At 47.4% G+C, this 17,173-nt stretch overlaps 2 protein-coding genes across 7 annotated transcripts in view; one reads left to right on the top strand and one right to left on the bottom strand.

Moving 5' to 3' along the window:
- The window catches only part of MVB12B (multivesicular body subunit 12B), a 75,978-nt gene that overhangs the window by 31,066 nt on the left and 27,739 nt on the right, over positions 1-17,173 (top strand). For all 5 annotated transcript variants that reach the window (XM_090022440.1, XM_090022441.1, XM_090022442.1 and 2 more), the window contains one exon: positions 3,031-3,128. In XM_090022440.1, coding sequence (XP_089878566.1) covers positions 3,031-3,128 — 98 coding nt within the window. The remainder of the gene's footprint in view (positions 1-3,030; positions 3,129-17,173) is intronic.
- The window catches only part of LOC149855222 (uncharacterized), a 66,302-nt gene continuing 52,263 nt past the window's right edge, over positions 3,135-17,173 (bottom strand). Inside the window, exons 2-3 of one of the 2 annotated variants that reach the window (XM_090022447.1) lie at positions 11,838-11,993; positions 3,135-11,243 (exon numbers count right to left, since the gene is read on the bottom strand). The gene's annotated coding sequence lies outside the window, so the exon portion shown is untranslated. The remainder of the gene's footprint in view (positions 11,244-11,837; positions 11,994-17,173) is intronic. The other variant, XM_090022446.1, reaches the window with a different exon arrangement.

Here is a 17,173-nt window from a genome sequence, read left to right as displayed (position 1 = left end):
AAAGGCTCTAATCTAATGCTCTTGGCATTACCCTGCTTGTGGTCTTGCAGCTGCATTTGCCTCTCAGAGAAGCCCTTATGTGCTCCCACTCCTGCAAGCACAAGCCCCATGTATCGCACTGTAGAGAGTGGGTGCTGGCAGCGGGGTTAGATGAATGGGGAGGGAGAATCCAAGCACATCTGTTTTTACTTGTGAACATGCCCCGTTAGGTGGTGCTCCGGGCCCTACAGCATTAGGTTAGTACTACCACTTGCACTGGAGCAGCTCTTTGTGGCACGTGGTCTCGAGAAGCAAATCAGGATCCTGAATGGTCACCAAAGGCAAAATCAAACAATAGGTTCATGTTTAATGTCCATACATCACTCAAAAATCTGACCACGCCAAATCCCATTTATTTTTCATTTTAAATGTACCAAAGTCACCGTGGATGTGGCGCTGAGCTAGCAGGCAAGCTGGCAAGACAGGGATGACCCTGCCTCGGTCAGACTGTTGGACAAGAAAGTTTACTAAGGGCCCTTCCAGGCCTAGTTTTGTGGGACCTGAACGCACGACCTGCCACCACTCCACTGAACGTGGTCAGAGCCTGTGAGACTGCGAACAGTTCTTCTCCAGTACGTCCATGGAGTGTACGTGCCGCTTGCACATATGTCACTTGCATGATCTGCTGGAAGGACGTGGTCCTGATCAGGGACTTCACTCCTAGGGCATGTCCCAAGTCAAGGATTCAGTGAAATTCCTCTTCGAGGGCCACAGCCTTTATGGGCAGTTACACTCCCAGCAGTGTCATCTGTACGATTGCATACAGAGGAGTTTGTTTATTGCTTGCATAGACCCGTGATTTCCAGACCCACAGCTTGGTCCCAGAGCAGGTGGGTCTGCTATTGTCCAAGACCATTTCCTGAAGAGCATGCTTCACATGGGACAGACCCAAAGTTGGCACTCCCTGGTGAATTCCCTGCACCGTGGATGCCTGATTTAATCAGGCAGCAGCAAACACTTGAAACACTTTGTTGAGAAATGTGCTCTGTGTTTGCTGGGGGTCTGCTCTGTGCAGCTCCTGCGCCCCTCCCTGGTATGACTATGTACACAGAGGGAAGATGAGAACAGACCCCACCAGAAGCAGGAGACATTCAGAAAGCACTGTTAGCCATCTGGAGGTCTCAGAAGTACATTTCTGGATGATTTCATTTAAAACCTAATGAAAAGTGCATAATTCATAGAAGTGGTAGGCTTCATATCCAAAGAGTGTTCATGACAAACCTGCCTTTACTGGCAAAGGCAGCCCCATATGGATTGTGTTTTGAAAGGAAACCTGTTGGCCAAATTTGAAGATGTTTTCACATGGTCGTTCTCGTTTTATTTTTAAAGGAGGTCTGGAAGCACAAACACATTCAGAGTGGTGTTTTACCTCTTGCGTTCTGGAGGGCTCATCATCACCAACATCATGTTTTTAGACTTTTTCTGTTCTTTACAAATGTGTCCAATTTTGACGGTACAAGTTTCCAGCTGATTTGTGTAATAATGCTCCGTGCTGGCCGGTTCAGGGTGCTCTTTGTTGCGAGTATGGCAGCTACAGCGAAAAAAGGGTAACCTGCTTTTCTGGTAAAAGCCTCACAAAATCCCTGCTCCTGTTTGTGTCATTCCAAAATGCGGGGCGCTGACAGCTGCCGCCTCTTTCCTGTGTGCTACCAAGTCACTGTTTTGAAGAGGGCTGCATCTTCGTCACAAGCGACAGTGGGTCCATAAAGGTTCTGATGCAGAATAAAAGCTTGCGCAGACCTGGAATCGGCACTAGAAAGTACAGATTTAAATTACAAAGGAAAAGCCAGAATCTCCCATCCAGGCCTATAAATCTGCACACAGCCAATATTGGCTCCAGTAACTGAAGGCTTCTGTCTGGCGCTGTCTCTGGTTCAGCTTAGCAGCCACTTTGATTGAGTCAAGTACCAAAGGCTGACGTAGGAGGGATGCATTGCTCCTCCGTTCGCGTGGCTGGAGCAGGCGGCAGGAGAAATGTGAGACTGGCGTTCCCGTGCCCTGCCCGTAGCACAGAATATGAGAGGCGGGTTGGTTTGCTGCCCCTGCGAGAGGCCTGGGCGTTGAGTGGGACACGGTGTCCCACGGCAGCAGGTCTAAGCCTGGCTCCCTAGATGGGGCTTACCCTCGCGGCTCTGTGCCTGTCAAACGGGTGATTTAGGGCTTCTTTTTTCCCTTGTTGCCAAACAGCCAGTGTGAATAATAAGCCCGTCGACTCCAGGTTTTGAAACTCATCTGCATGCCAGCAGCCACCAGAAAGGACCTGCTTTTCTGGCCCCCAGACCCGCTGGTGGAGGGGTTCAGGTTTCGGCTCCGTGCCCTTGGCTAATGGGTTCTGGGGAGATCGCTGCCTTCTCCAGCCCAATCTAGGCGATTCTTCCCACGCAGCGAGGTTTCCTCTCAGCACTCAGGGCATTGTCCTGAGGCCGGGGCTGGCTGGGCTTGCAAGTGCTGCATGGCGGAGGCCCCGGGTTGCTGAAGAGGAGCTGGATGGCTTCCAAGCTCTGAAAGCAGGAGAAAAGCAACCCTGCCCAAGTCTGTGTGTGCTCGTAGCAGGGGAGCTGCGCTCCACATGACTGCTGACTCTGAACCACGCTCATGCAGGCCTCTCCGGCCCGATCCGGTTAGGTCGGGAGCACCTGTCCTTGGGGCAGGCTGCTGGCACGGCCTGCATCTTCACAGGCAGCGCTTCTGACGGGCTGCAGCATGCAGTGTGCCTCAGGCACCCAGCACTCATTGTAGGTGCTGCAATGCTGGACTGAGCATCCAGCTCCTCACTCGCATCCCCTGATGAGCTGGCAGGTCAGGAGCGAGGAGCGGGTCCCCACCTCTGCCCTACCCATCGTGGGCCCATCGTGCCCTTCTCAGGCTCTGAGTTGCCGTTCACCATGTCCCGTGACTGGAGTCGTGCAATGGCCGGAGGCGGAGTGATGGCTGCAGCTCCTCCTGCTCTGCAGTAACGTCCCCTTTGTTTCTCCCCTCTTGCTCTCACAGGCACATATCCCTGACACTCCCTGCCAGCTTCCGAGGCAAAGGCCACAGCACACGACTCGACCTGGAGCACCAGCACTCGAACTTGTATGCCATCTCAGGTGAGCTTGCGGATTCTCTCGGGGCCGGGCCAGGCACGAGCATCCATGGGCCAGCCTTCCAGGATGTCTGCCGCTGTCACTCCAACGTCAGAAACGTGTGGCCTGAGGAGTCACCGCCGAGGAGGAGCAGGAGGGGTGTAGCTGACAGGGAGCCTTGCTGCTCCCAGTGTGGTGCAGCCCAGGAGTGAGGGCGAGGGGACGGGAATTGCTAGAAAGTTTTTGTTAAACCTCATACTACTGCTTAGCCCACTCTCCTTTTCCCATGGTCCTCACAGGTAAGTCATCAAGCCACATCTTCTTTCCAAGCCAGGCAGACGTTATTCACAGACGCTCTGCTCGTCTCCCAACCCCCTCCAGCACCACCATCGAATTGAAACAGCTCCTCCCAGACCCAAACACTGTGTAGATAGAGTCCCCGCCACACACTGGGGTAGATTGGAAAACATCAGATTGCTTGCAGGTTTTCTCTTTTTAAGGGCTTTGTCTTTCTGAATTTTTCTCTCCTTTTGTGGCTTGTTCCTTCTCGCTCCCTTCATTCTTTCCACTCCTGGACTTGTCTCATAACCCACAGCAACTACTGCAGTCCAAAGTAGTGCTGTGATTCAGAAATCCTTCTCCGTTGGTTTTAGCATGACTGCCATCAGGTGTGATTAGCTGTCGCTTTCTCTGCAGTGCTTCATGTTCGCATGCAGAGGAAAGCGTATCATTTAAACTTAGTCTGGCCAAATTGGAGGTCGCCCCCCCGCCGGCTGTAGTTGGTCTGCAGGGGTGTGCAGAGCACCAGCCGGGGCTGTGCAGTAGGTAGTGCCTGTGCATAATAAAGGAGGAGAAGGTGGCAAACCTCAGCCATTCAGAAGCTCTTTCTGTTAACAGTGAGTGACACTTCTAACATGGGAACATGGCACTAATTCATGTACCCTAATCAAATGGTTATTTAAAAGGTAATCTCTCACTAAAACTGCAGCTTCAGGTTCCTAAATAGATGGAATATAACAATGGCATAATTCTTGTCAGTATTAGTTTTTCTCGTTACTTTCCTACCCTAATAGATTTGGAAATGTAGGGGAAGTGTGTTCTTGTGTTCCCACAAGACAGTTCTGGAGGGGGAAGGGAAGGGAAGGCCGTGAGTTCCCACTTGATGAAACCCCAAGCACACATGTGAGCAGGGAGGAAATATCTCTGCCTGAGCGCTGCTTAAAAGACCCTTTGCTGCAGGAATTCCTGTAGACTGCTGCTTCCTGCAGTATAACAAGCTTGGAAAGATGACCTATTTTACACAGATCCTGAATATTTTACCAGATGTTTACAGGCAAAATGCAAATCAAGCCTATAAAACCAGGCACGGTAATAGATCTCAACATTTGCAGAAGTAACTTTCAATCAAAATGTGTGCCTCTCTCTTCCAACTGCAAATCCTCCTCCAGGCACATGGTTATACAAGTTGTTGTGCTTACATATGTTGTAATGGCTATTGCAGCTGTGGAACATTTCCACAGAAAAGGTCTCATAATGCGAAACATCCTGTGCATTGGTAGGAATCTTCTCGCATACCTTCTGACCACGGCTGCCTTTTCAGCCCTCTTGATGAGGTGCTGTCTGTAACAATTCCCTCTGTGTGCTTTAACATTATAGAGGTAAGTTGACCTCAAGACTCGCAGTGATAGCCATTCCAAAATTTCCTGTTACGTCTGTGTAATTTTGAGTTGATCGAGTTTATCTGCAGCACAGTGTTAGTGTCTTGCCATGGTAACAGGAACTTTATGAGTGCTTTTCTGCTGGACTCTCCTAATTGCTCTGTTGGGATTGAGATTTGCTGAGGTAAGGTACTGGTTGTGACACTCCAGGGCTTGCTCCCCCGCTTTGCAGTCTTGGAGCTCACCCTGGAGGAAAGACAGCAGTAGATACTGGTGATGAAACAGAGTCCTTCGGAGGATGCTGGCTAGAATTGTTGGGTGGGAACTCCGCTGTCATCAGAGAGCAATTGAAAGCCAATGCTGGCGGGTAATCTTGAAGGCACTGGGAGAAAGTGCAAAGAGTCTGGATGTCCTGTTGGTTAGAAAGTCCAAAGGGACTGCTGTGCCATGAACTGTCCAACGGAGCTGCTCCTCAGGCCCCAAGAACGCTCATCTCACCTGGTCCAGACCCCCTGCTGCTGCTTAGCAGCTGGTGTGAGCCAGTGTTTCTCATCAGTTCTGTTGCTCTGGAAGGACAACAGTAATTTTAGGTGCTAGAGAAAGTGCTGGAGAATTTCAGGTGCTAGAGAAGTGACCGGCTCTCTGGTCACCATGTAGTTACACACATGTGCAGGTTGAACTCAGTTGCAATCGAAACGCAGTTCTGTTTGCAGATCTGCATTGTTCCATTAAGCCTCGGGACCAGCTGAGCAATATGGAAATGGAGTGAGTCTGAAACCTGTTCTTCCTCTGCAGCGAATGGGGGAGTGGTAGCCAAGTGTCTGTGAAATATGCATGTCCGAGGTTAACTCAGCTATGCACTCAATAGCAGGGTCTCTCCTGGCCGCAGGGTCAAGGAAGCTCTGAACTACCAAATCCCTCCTTTTTGCATGTGTGATGCCCTCCCGGCCTGCAGGCAGTGGTCAGGTGCAGCGCAAGGTGGCTCTCTGTATACCTGGTAACGGAAACCAGACGTGTTGTGAGAGCAAGGGTGGCACCATCTGAGCACCAGGAAGTTTGGGTTGCACCATCGTTTTTTCCTTTAGCACACAGGGGCAGACCTGGCTTTTGCATGCCAGTCCATCCATCTCCCTCGCAGTCTTGAGTGGTGTTTGATCGTTGCTGGATGGTTAGCTGTTTAAAACATCCTAGTGTACAAGGGGTTGCAGCTGTATTAAACTTTGGGGGTGTTGTACTGGGTAACTAACCCCCATAGCTCCTGCCCCTTTCTGGACCCTGTGTCTTCTGCAGGGACAGCGGCTCAGCTGAAAGCCGTGGTGTTTGTAGCCGGTGCTGTTTGAGAGAACAGTCAGCTTTGCTGCTGTGGGTAGTTGCCCTCGCTCCAGGGTGCACAGCGCTTCCACATAGCAGGAGAGGAGCTGCGGTGGGGAGGCCAAGCAACCACAACACAAGGTATCCATGAGGAGCACCAGCCCCAAGACCTCTGGGCGAGGAGCATGGGGCTGGCACGTAGGCAGGCCCTTGGGTTGGGTAAGCTATGCGTTTCTTTGCCAGTCGCCTTGCATGGGATCCTGGTTGTTGGCTTGGACTCACCTAGCTGTGTTCAGGAGTCTGTAGATGGCTTGCTCTGCTGGTGAGGAGGCCCGGCTCGCTGCCTTGGCTGTCATGGACTTGGGAGCTTTCCTGACCAAGTGATTCTGACAGCATCGTAGGAAAGCAACAGCAAGTGCAAATAATGGATGATGGTTGAATATCTGCTCCTCCCCCACCCCCCAGCTTTAATCTAGTCCTCGTGTAAATGGCAGACGGGCGGTTTGTTATAAATATCCCGGGTCCATTTTTCTCCTTCCCCCTCTCCCCATATTGAGAGCTTCAGCCACTTAGTCTGGATTTTTTTTTGTTTAATTTTAAAAGCAAATCTCATCTTGCGCACAGGGCAGTGCAGTTCCCGAATGTGTGCAATGCTTGTCCCGGCTCTGAGCACACAAGGCCAGGCCCCATCCACTGCTGATGTAAACCAACGCAACCCACTGTGGCCCTTTCTGTCTGCAGTTGAATGACTCTGAGCCAAGCATTAAAGGGAAAACAGACGTGGAAATTTTAATGATTGATTCAGTTGCTCCTTGGGTATTTTCTGTCTTGGCAATTGAGTGTGGCTGATCAGTAAATTAGAGGGACTCTGACTGCAAGATAATTCAGCAAATAAGTTCATCTGCAGGTCTTGCTGTACATAGGATCAGCCCAGAGAGTGCATCACTGCTTGGGGCGGGAGGAGTGGCTGTGCTCAGCACGTGGCCGCTAGGCTTCGACTGGAATTAGGGCTGGGTTGGTCTGCTTTGCTTTGAAGATTTCCGCACCCCCCTCCCCGCCATCGCACCTCTGAGACCAGCACACCACTTTTTATAGCTTGAATTAGTTACTGCTACATCTGCCAAGGGTCTCTGCCTGCAGCTGGGGATACTGCCCTGAATCCTGAACCAGGGTTTCCATGCGTGTTCAAATGTCCACTTGATTAGGGAAGAGAAGGCCCCGTTCCTGACCAAGCCATCAGCAAACGCTGCTCAGTATTTTACAACTCAGTCCTTTTTCACGGCCTTCAGCTTAATTAAGATGTTGTTGTGACTACATACTGCCTTCATTTCAGACCTCAGCATCCTCTAGCTACATATTGCTTTGCTTATCAAAGCCACAAGGACAGAGAGAGAGGGGAGAGAGAGAGCTCTCTCAGGCAGCTACAGATAATAACATACAGGGAAAATTCCTGAACGAAGTGAAAAATTATTTATAATAATGGTACTCAAATAGAGAGGAAATAAGTCACTTTAAGGGTATATAAATTTTTATGATAGTGTATAAACAGCCATAGCTCGTCTTGTCTCTCCATCTCTCCCTGCAAAGGATGAGGACAACATCCAGCATAAAGAAAAATATAATAAGAAAACTAAGAAATGAATGGGAAAGGCTGGAGGATTGATCGCCCAGCGTATTTGTATATCCTGATGTAAAAGGTGCTGGTGACAGGTGGCCAGGTTTCTTCTGTATAAAACCATGTGTGTGCTGTCAGGGCCGTGCAAGCAGCCTTGTTGCGATTGATGAATTGCCTGCTTTCTTGATTAAACCTTCCGTCACTTAAGAAACAAAAAGCCTGTGTTTGGATGGCAGAGTGGGACATGTCAAAAAAACTGTCTGCTTTACCTTTGTGCAGATGTTGGGCACAGACTGTAACATGTATTATTAAAATGAATGTGGCATTTACTGTGCATTATTTCTTTCCTGGGAGAAAGGACCTGTAAATTATATGCTAATAATAAGCTTTAACCCTTTCAGAAAGGGGGGAGATTTAAGAGTGCAAATATTCCTGTAGGCTTCGCTAATTGGATGTGGTCTAATACCACTGTAGCTATCTCCCTGAAGTTAATAAACAGCGCATTTCAGGCCAGTGCCGATGCCCCTGGGGGAACTTGCTTCCAATAAGTTTTCTGCTGTGTAAGTGCCATTGAAACATAAACCTTTTGAATTGCAGGATCCTCTGCCAAATTCTGATTAGAGGCAGAAACCAGCTGCCTGTTCAGGGCAGAGATCTGTCACGGGCAGCCACAGAGGCCTCGCACCTTCGGCTTGGAGCTCAGCATCTCTCCACACAGACTGGGCAGCTCTGCCAAATTCTTCCAGCCCCCTTTTGGGGTGTCACATTCCCCCGCTCTGCGAGGAGGCCGCAATAGGGGAACGTGCGGCACCCTTTCCAGAGAGCCTGGCAGGGCATTGCACTAGTTAGCCAGCAGCTGAGTTGGCAAAGCAAACCCCTCTGACTTGTGTGTGACATCAGAGCAGTAGCTAGCTGTGTGTCTGGGCAGTTGGAGAGGACTTACCCAGCCAGAGCACCAGTGCAGTTGTGCCAGCTTCAGCGATGGCAATGACTGCATAGGATTAACAGTTAGTCTTATGTGCATTCTTCTATAGGCAGGTTTGACATTGCAGTTTGGACATGTGCTGGAGTTGGTACGTCACTCTCTGCCCCAAGCCCAGGTCTACTAAGCAATATGTTTTAACTGTTGAGGTTTGAACGCTTGCCCTCATGGTGCAACTTGTGAAACGCGCGGCATCCTTTCCACAGAAGCCCTCAGAAGGGACATGCCAAACAGCCAGAGTTCTTGTGTAGCACTCTTCACGTTTTCAAACTTTGGTACTGCTGACTGATCAATCATTACTGCTGCCTTAACCAAGCTTCACGCCTCCCGGGGTATATGCCCGCCTCTGGAGTTTTGCTTTGATTTTTGTCTGACGGTACCAGGTTGATCGGGTTTATCTTGGGTGCAACTGAGTTTGATGTTCTTGGGAACAATAAAATATGTGAACTAGTGGCTGGGAAAGAGAACAAAGTTCAAAAATATTATGTTGCTTACAGGGATGCAGGTTGTGGCTGTATTGGTCTACAGGCAACAGGAATCAGAACTCATGGCAGAGGGTGATATCTTTTATTAGACCAACTAGATATTTGCAAAAAAATTCTTTATTTGCAAGCTTTCAGGCACACTTACTCTCCCTCAGACATAGGAGAATGCAAGATTGAAAAAATTCTCCTAGTGAAAATGAACATTCATATTTCACAGGAGAGCTGAAGGTGCTGTAAGATCTCCCAGTTGGAATAGTTCATTTTCTGCAAATTAGGCTCAGATGAAAGTTTGAACAGGCTTACAGAATTGGAGATAGCTCTTGCCCGCTGTGAACCCCAACCACTCCAGTTTTTTGGTGCAAGGGCCTTACAACGGGTGAAGCTGACATAATTCTGACATGTGGATGTGGCAGCTGTGCAAGTGAGATTTCTGGGGTGTTGGGTCCCTGAAGTCTCTTGCTGGTTCGCTGTAAAAGTAAAAAAGAGTGAAGAAATTTAAGAATTGGTTTAAGAGACCAATACCATTGCAAAATCCTATGTATGTATGGGAGGAGGGCTCCGTCTAGTTTAAAGATCCTTGAAAAGAAATTCATGGAGCCAACATTTAAAATAATATTTTAGAGAGATCAATTATTTGTTGCCTGAACCAAAGCTTATAGTTGGAATGTTTTTTTGCAGACCCATATGTTAAACTTGCCACAGCTGCGTACCAGTCGCACGCATTTTCTGCTTTTTAATGAAACCTGCCTTTTCTTACACACTGACTTTTTCTTCCTTGATTTAGTTGTTTTTCTGCAAATGCCCATTTCTGTTCCTGAATTCCTAAAGTTTTGATTTTATTAAACTGAAGATGAAGGTTTCAACCTCTTTAAAATAAAGAGCAGTAGGTCCCGTAGATGGGAGTCGAGATGGAATAGATCTGTCACATCCCTGAAAAGAGGCTCATTATTCCGCAGATTTGTCTTACAGTTGTCTCTAAGAAAATGAATGATGCTAGGCTTTCGCAGAGCTGGGATCCTTTGTTAGGCAGCGAGCTGTTTTCTGCATGCCTGGCTTGTTCTTACAGCATAAAAGATCTAGCGATCTACTGATAAAGCAACATTCATAATTTGAACGAGGCTGCCATTCTTGCCATTTTTTGCTCTGTGCATCACTTGTAAAGACATGTTTTGCAAGGAGTCTCTGGAGCAAATGGCTCTGGACAGTGAATAAGTCCTTTATCTTTACATCCTTTTTGTGCCTCTCTCCAAAGATGTCGATGCAATGATTTTACTCGGAGCAAACAGACAGTGCATAAGAGAATGGTGAACACTGGCCAGCATCTGTTTCAACTGGCATTTATTGTGTTATGGAGACTTTAAAAAATAAAGAAATACAATAGGAGAGGAGGCGGGTTCCTCTGGGCTGCTCTGAGAGGTGACATGTATTCCTCCCCGTGTCTAGCTTTGGTGACTTTTGGCATTGTAAAGCTGATTTTTCTGTCATCGGTTTACTCATTCTGGAGACTTGGAGTTTTCTGAAATGAGCAAAGCAATTTCTGCCTGAAGAATTCACGAGTCTTCATTCCAGTAAAGCCAGATATTCTCACCTGCCCCAGCACTGCTGGCACTCCCGGACCTTTGGATGAGTTCTTTGATTTGCCAAGCAAAGCCTATATTCCCGGGAAGAGCGAGTCTGGGGTGTACTCCAGCAGGTATGCAGCAGCGTGCCGGCTCAGACTGGCAGGGATGGTGCAGCCATCTCGCGACTTCTCTGTCGACCTGCAGGTCATGCAGTCATTTAGTGCGTGCAGCTCCGTGTCGCTTGGGTGACCACCCCCCTTAAGGTAGTAGCCACTTCCCACTAGCAAATGGGGCAACTGGCCAGCACCCTGTGTGCCAAACCTTCCTGCAAAGCGCTCGTCGAATCGCTCGGGTAAGAGCTGCTACAATGCATGAGCTGGGTTCACCGTCTTAGGCCCCTGCAGACACCACAGGACAGTCCAGTGGGAGCTTCGTCTGTGCAGCAGGGATCTCGTCTTGTGCTGGGCCGTGGCAGGCAGCAGGACTCCTGCAGCAGAGAAGGAAGGACGGGGCAGGGCCGGATCTTCTGCTGGCAGAAAGGATTTTGCATAAGCCGTGCAAGTTAGAGGAGCCCCTTGCTCCCCTAGTGCATGGCTTTGCCCGGCGGCCTTGACTCCTGGGCTCCGGCTGACTCTCGCTGTACATCAGTGTTGTGGGGAACCAGGCCCTTAAGCTTTGTAGCCAAGTTAGGACATGGGTCTCAATTTGCCTGGTGCTGTGCTGTGAACAATGCTTCCAACACTGCCGGGCATAAGAGTGCCCAGTGAAGCATTGACCAGCTCATCCAGGCTTCATCTTTCTCACTCAGGCTGCCGTTAGCCGTGCAGAAAGCCATAGATCTCCCCAGAGAGGTGGTGGAGGTGTTTAAGGCCTGGCTTGACAAAGCCCTGGTTGGGATGATGTAGTTGGGGCTGGTCCTGCTTGGAGCAGGGGGTTGGACCAGATGTGACCCCGTGAGGTCCCTTCCCACCCTCCGGTCTGTGATTCTAGGACTCCGCTCAGAGCACAGCACCCTTTTCTTCCACCCTCCCTCCCCCCCCCCCAAAAAAAAAACAAATCACAACCCCTCTTGAAAGAATTTGTCAGCGCGGGGCCAGAAGCCATGTCCTGAATATCGTACCATGATCGGTTTGTAGAATAGCATCTCCTCCTGACGGGCAGTGCAACTGCTGCGCGCTCGGTCAGCACGGCCCTCGGGATGCTTTGCTGTTGCCTCGGCGGGCTCCATTGCTTACTGCGTATGCCACAACAAAGCTTCCTTTTCTCATCGGTTCCCCTAGAGTAAGAAAGGGAGAAAAGGGACGATTCTGTTAAGTTTCAGTACCTACCTGTCTCTTCCTTTCCTGTGTCAAAACGTCAGAGAATCCGTACCACAATACTGCCACTTGCTTCTCCCCGATATACATTTTCTTAAAAGATATTGTATCTTTTATCCACATGTAATGAGGACAGACATTTTAATCAGAGGTTAGTCATTTATTTTTGCAAACTATTGTTTTGCTTCATCATTTTTGCAGATAATTAAATGGATCGCTTGGCACAGTATGTCTGCTTTATTAAAACAGGTAATTTTGAAAAAAGAAAGATGCTATTTTTTGGATCACTGCACAAGAATTGCTTTTATCTTCATCTTTCAACACGGTTTCTGGTGGTTTTGCAATGCGCTCTCATGTTCAAGTACTCCAGTGCACTTCACCCTCTGGAGGGGGAGGTCCTGCGCTACATCCGATCTGTCGCTTCAGATCCTGGCATCTGTGTTCCCTGCATCTCTTCTAGAGAAGCGGCATTAAATATCATGTTTGCGAGACTGAATTATCATCAGGAAAGGCCAAAATAACAGGCGGTTTTTGATATCAGCTGCAGAGCTTGTTTCCGGTGTGGAAACTTCCTCACAGGGCGGCAGTCAAGTCGGCTCTGCTTTTGCCTTGTTGCAGTTCCTGCTCGGTGGGTACCGGGAGCTGGATAGTCTTCAGATGTCTGCCCCAGCAGTGGCAGCCCAAAGATGGGGTCTTGTGCAAAGGGCTGCAACAGAGTAAAATTACTTGTGATTTCACATGGAAAGTGCTTGCGTGTGCTTGTGTGCATGAGTGCATGCACGTGTGCATGCCCTTTCAATGGGCACCGTGCTCCTGGGTGGATTTCCCTCTCTTCTTTCCAAGCAGCGAGTTAGGGCCATAGGCCAGGAGGTGAACGGTGGAGCTGTGAGGTCTGCTGGGAACGTTATACCTGAAGCAGATAAACTTCCTGGTGAAATCATCCAAAGTGCCTTTTGGGCACCAGGCTGCTGAACTTGATTTCTTCTGCTTAGTGCTGCAGCACTGCGTTGCACGGCTGCTTCCAGAGGCAGGTCTGCCAGGATGGTTGTAGGCATGCGCCTCGGGCCCCCCACGCACCTCCAGTCTTCAGGCCTTGCTCCGGGGCTCAAGTGCCTTCAAGGGGCCAGCTGGTTTCTTTCTGTCCAGGGTCATATGTGGGCTTCCTCAGACTCTGAGCACTTTCCGAATCTGTACTAACAGAAATAATATGCTCTCTTCGTCCCCAGCTGTGCAGAGAGGGCAGAGGAGTGGGTTTCTAAAGCTGGAGGGGAGGGTGTCTGTGTTTCTGAGGGACGGCGACCTCGAGCAGATGCAATTCACTTGCTGCTTCCAACCTGGGGGTCCTTGGTCATTCCAGTTTCTTATGGGCATGAGGCTCAGAGTACAGTTCCAGCTCCTGCAGTCACACGGGATCTCCCTCGGTGGACTGACGGTTCCTTATTCCAGCACCACAGAGCGATGCAGACAGAGAGTATGGAGGGAGCGAGTCCCAGTGCTCATTAGGGCAGAGGCCTTGAACTGGTCTCTGCGCTCGGGCAAGCACCTGGGCAAAGTGCTGGTATCAACTTCTGTGCAGCTGAGCGGACAGGCTGCTGTGTCTGTACCAGTTGCACGAGGAGTGTAACCTTACAGAGGGGCTGCACTGTATTTGTTTTGCTTGTATGAGTACCATAGTTTAATTTTTCTTAATAGGAAGCTGCTGTGTAGTTGGGATATTTAAACAGTTATTAACCGAATGACAATTAACAGATTGCACAGACAGATTTTCTTTTGAAAACCTCTGAAATTGAGTACAGTTTGCAAAACTATCACGGCATAGTAATGACAATGAATTTTGATTTCCCGGAACTGATATTAGACTCCTTATTAAACTATGTGCATCTGCTTTTAATTTACTCCAAATAATTGGAAAATGCAATGAAGCTTTCCAATTAAAGCACGGCTTTATGCTGTTTAATAATACCCCCATAATATTATAGCTTATGAAGTGACAGGTGAGTTGGTGTATGAATAAAACATAAAGGCAGCAATAAGGGACAGAAAACCGGAGACAGTTGTTGGGGATTTTAAATGCTGGATGTAATTTGCATATATTAATCTCTTCTTTTCAGCCTTATCAGGCATTCTTCAGTATTTGAAGTTAAAATAGCGTTGACAGGCGGGAGTACGCTTAGTTTTTTCAAGGATTTATTACTTGTATAATTTCTGATCTTTAATAAGCAGATATGACTGATCCTCATAGTTCTATAGAAATCGGTTAATTGTTCCAGATGGCGTGTACTGATTATGCAAAATTACTTTTCACACCATTTTTTTTTTGTGATGGAGTTTGGAGTAAAATTAAATTTTTTATAGCCTTCTTATCATGCTGTTTTACAGTGGTTTTTGCACAGAAGTTGAATTTAATCTACTATATTACATTGACCAGCACAGTTATTCTAATGTAGCATTTTGTGATTTGACAAAGAATAATAGAACACATTGCTCATTGTTCGTTACTGTGCGCTAATAAAAAGGAGTTCTAGTGTAAAGAACCAGGCTGTTATTTATGAAGAATGCATAATTCACGCAGTTAAAAATGCAAAATTGTTACAATGAGATGCTCTCTTTTGGATAGAATATCTGAGCAGAACAAATGAAAATAGTCTTGTTGCTGCAGCTTCCACCTAATAAAGAAGGGTATTTTTAAATGCGTGGTGTGGTTAAGTGGTATTTTCTTTATTAGGAGGAGCAGTCATCCAAGCAGCATGTGCCTAGCCCTATCGAGAGGTGTCGGTGGTGGTGTTTTCCCTGATTAACGTAATCCGGATATCTCAGTGGCATAATTTCATAATTGAAAAGCATTTATAAAGGTTGTTGGGTTTCATTTATCTAATGAAAAGCTGTTTATACCAAATAAACCACACACGCAATAACCCCTTGCTAATAAGGTTATTGTGATGCATTTTTAATGTTGACTAAATTGTCGGATTATTAGGGAGCCTGCTGCACCGGTTCCCCTCCAGGTCTGCAGTGCCGGCTTGCCCAGCGCCGTCACGGCCCTGCCCGGCGTCCCCGTCGGCGAGCTCCTCGCAGCGCGGGTGGGAAGGAGGCAGCCGACGTCCCTCACCGGAGCTGCCAGACTCTGCTGTCAGTCCAGCCGCGCTGGCGGCCCTCTCGCCGCGGTGGAAGTCAGACTGCGGGTGGGAAGCGCTGTTTACCTTTGCAGCCTTGACAGTTGTATAAAGTATCAGGTATCATGGCAGTTGTTCCAAAGCACATAGTCCTCGTTTATGCTCATTGTCTGCTACAGCAGGTTTGTCAAAGAACAATGTCAGATTCTGTTTAATTTTCTTGTTACTTTTCAGTATTTGTCATACTCTGTTGCAGGCATGACGTGAACTTTTTTCGTTGACAGGTCTGACACCATCTCTCGCCGCCATGATTTATATGAATTGCGCTGACATGGGAGGTTGCTAGGTTTGGGGGGCTTTTGTTGTTGTTGTTTTTCCCCTCCATTTGACAAGTTCTGGATTGGGGGGGTGAAGTCGTGCCTTCTACCAAAACAGCCTCTTTGGTAGCATTTTCACAGCTCGAAGGAAGCGTCTGCTTGTTCGTTGCTGGTGTGGGCAGCAGAGGGAGCATGTAATACTGTTTTTTGTGTGGCATGAAATACGGTGACGTTTTATAATCCTGAACTGCCACTTTTCAGTCATTTATAAAAGGGCTGAAGGTATAGTAGGCTGGGATTGAATCAACGTTATTAATATGTGAGAAGCAAAACAGCACATTTGAAAAAAATGACCTTGTAAGTAATGGAATTAATTTCCCCAATTAAATTAGAAAATTGGGGACACAGTAAATGGACTTTATAAAGAGTGCTTGTGTTTAACTCAGTAAGAGACAAGTAATTAACTCATCCATTACAAAGCTTAAAATTTCCAAAATTGTTTTGTGTGTTGCTACTCCATATTATATATGAGTCATACTATAAATCAGAAAAAATTAGAAAATATTTGTTCTAATGAAGTAATAATTTGGTAGTAATGCTTTTCATCAGCACAGCTTAAGGCTACATTAAGTGGACAGTCTTTATCTGGATTCTCTAATTTTAATCTTCAAAATGCTATCTAATGTCTCATTAAGACTTGCATATAATGTATCTTAAGTACAGTCATTAAATATAGTTTAGGGAGATTTATGTTCAGATATTGCTTAAAGATGTTTTAATAGGCCCATTTACTCTGATGATATTAATGAGCTCTTAACACATATTAGGCTCCTAAAACTAGTGGTATTATGACTCTCGGTGAACAAAACAACTCGGAGTCTGTAAATGGATTGGTTGCTCCAGCAAGGTTGTTTCTAAATGGGTTCCTCGCGCGCTCTCCTGGACCCGTTTAACTCCTTCAGACTCTGGCGGTGTTGTCGTGTCGAAGGTGTCGGTGCTACTTGCCGTGCACATCGGTGATGAGCTCGCTCAGACATTGTGTGTCGAGTTGGTTGTGCCTCCTGGACGTGCAAGGGGTTAACAGAGATGGCTGTTTCTCATAGAGCCATATGTACGACAGGGGACTGCACATTCCCACCTCATTATGTGAATATTTTAGACCTGCTGTAAATGAACTGTAAAATGCTACACACATTTGTTCAGTTCGTAGCAGTGAGAACATATTTACAGAACTAAATTAGGGGCTAGGAAATAATGGCCCAACCTGCGGTCCTTTTCTTAGAAATTCCAGCTTTTAATAATTTAAGGTTACAATGTAAAAATAATATTTTATCTTCGGAAGGAACAAATTCGTCTCATTTCAGAAATGTTGCTTTACTTCCAGCTCACGGCTAGTACAAACAAACTGCTCTTATTTCGGTTTCTATGCTCTCCTTTAAAAAAAATACCAAAAACCCCTTCTGAGTCCAGAGACTCTTATAATGACTAAATTGGTTTGTTAGAAGACGATAATAGCAAATTTCTTCTTTTCATAATTGGACGTTTCTTCCCTGTGGGCTAATGTATGCGCTGCCCTTGCATACACAATAAGCTGTGCTTTTGAAAAGCCATAACTAGCTAATAAGTGCTGTGGTGTCATCAGAGAGTAATGGTTTGCTGATTAGCATAATTAATGACAAATGGTGGTGTGGAACTGGTGGATTGGTTTAG

Source organism: Crocodylus siamensis, chromosome 11 (genome assembly GCF_052110815.1).
Source record: "Crocodylus siamensis isolate JL-2025a chromosome 11, ASM5211081v1, whole genome shotgun sequence".
NCBI lineage: Eukaryota > Metazoa > Chordata > Crocodylia > Crocodylidae > Crocodylus > Crocodylus siamensis.
The sequence above is the reverse complement of the archived record's forward strand: the minus strand, read 5'-3'. Positions and strand labels throughout refer to the sequence as shown.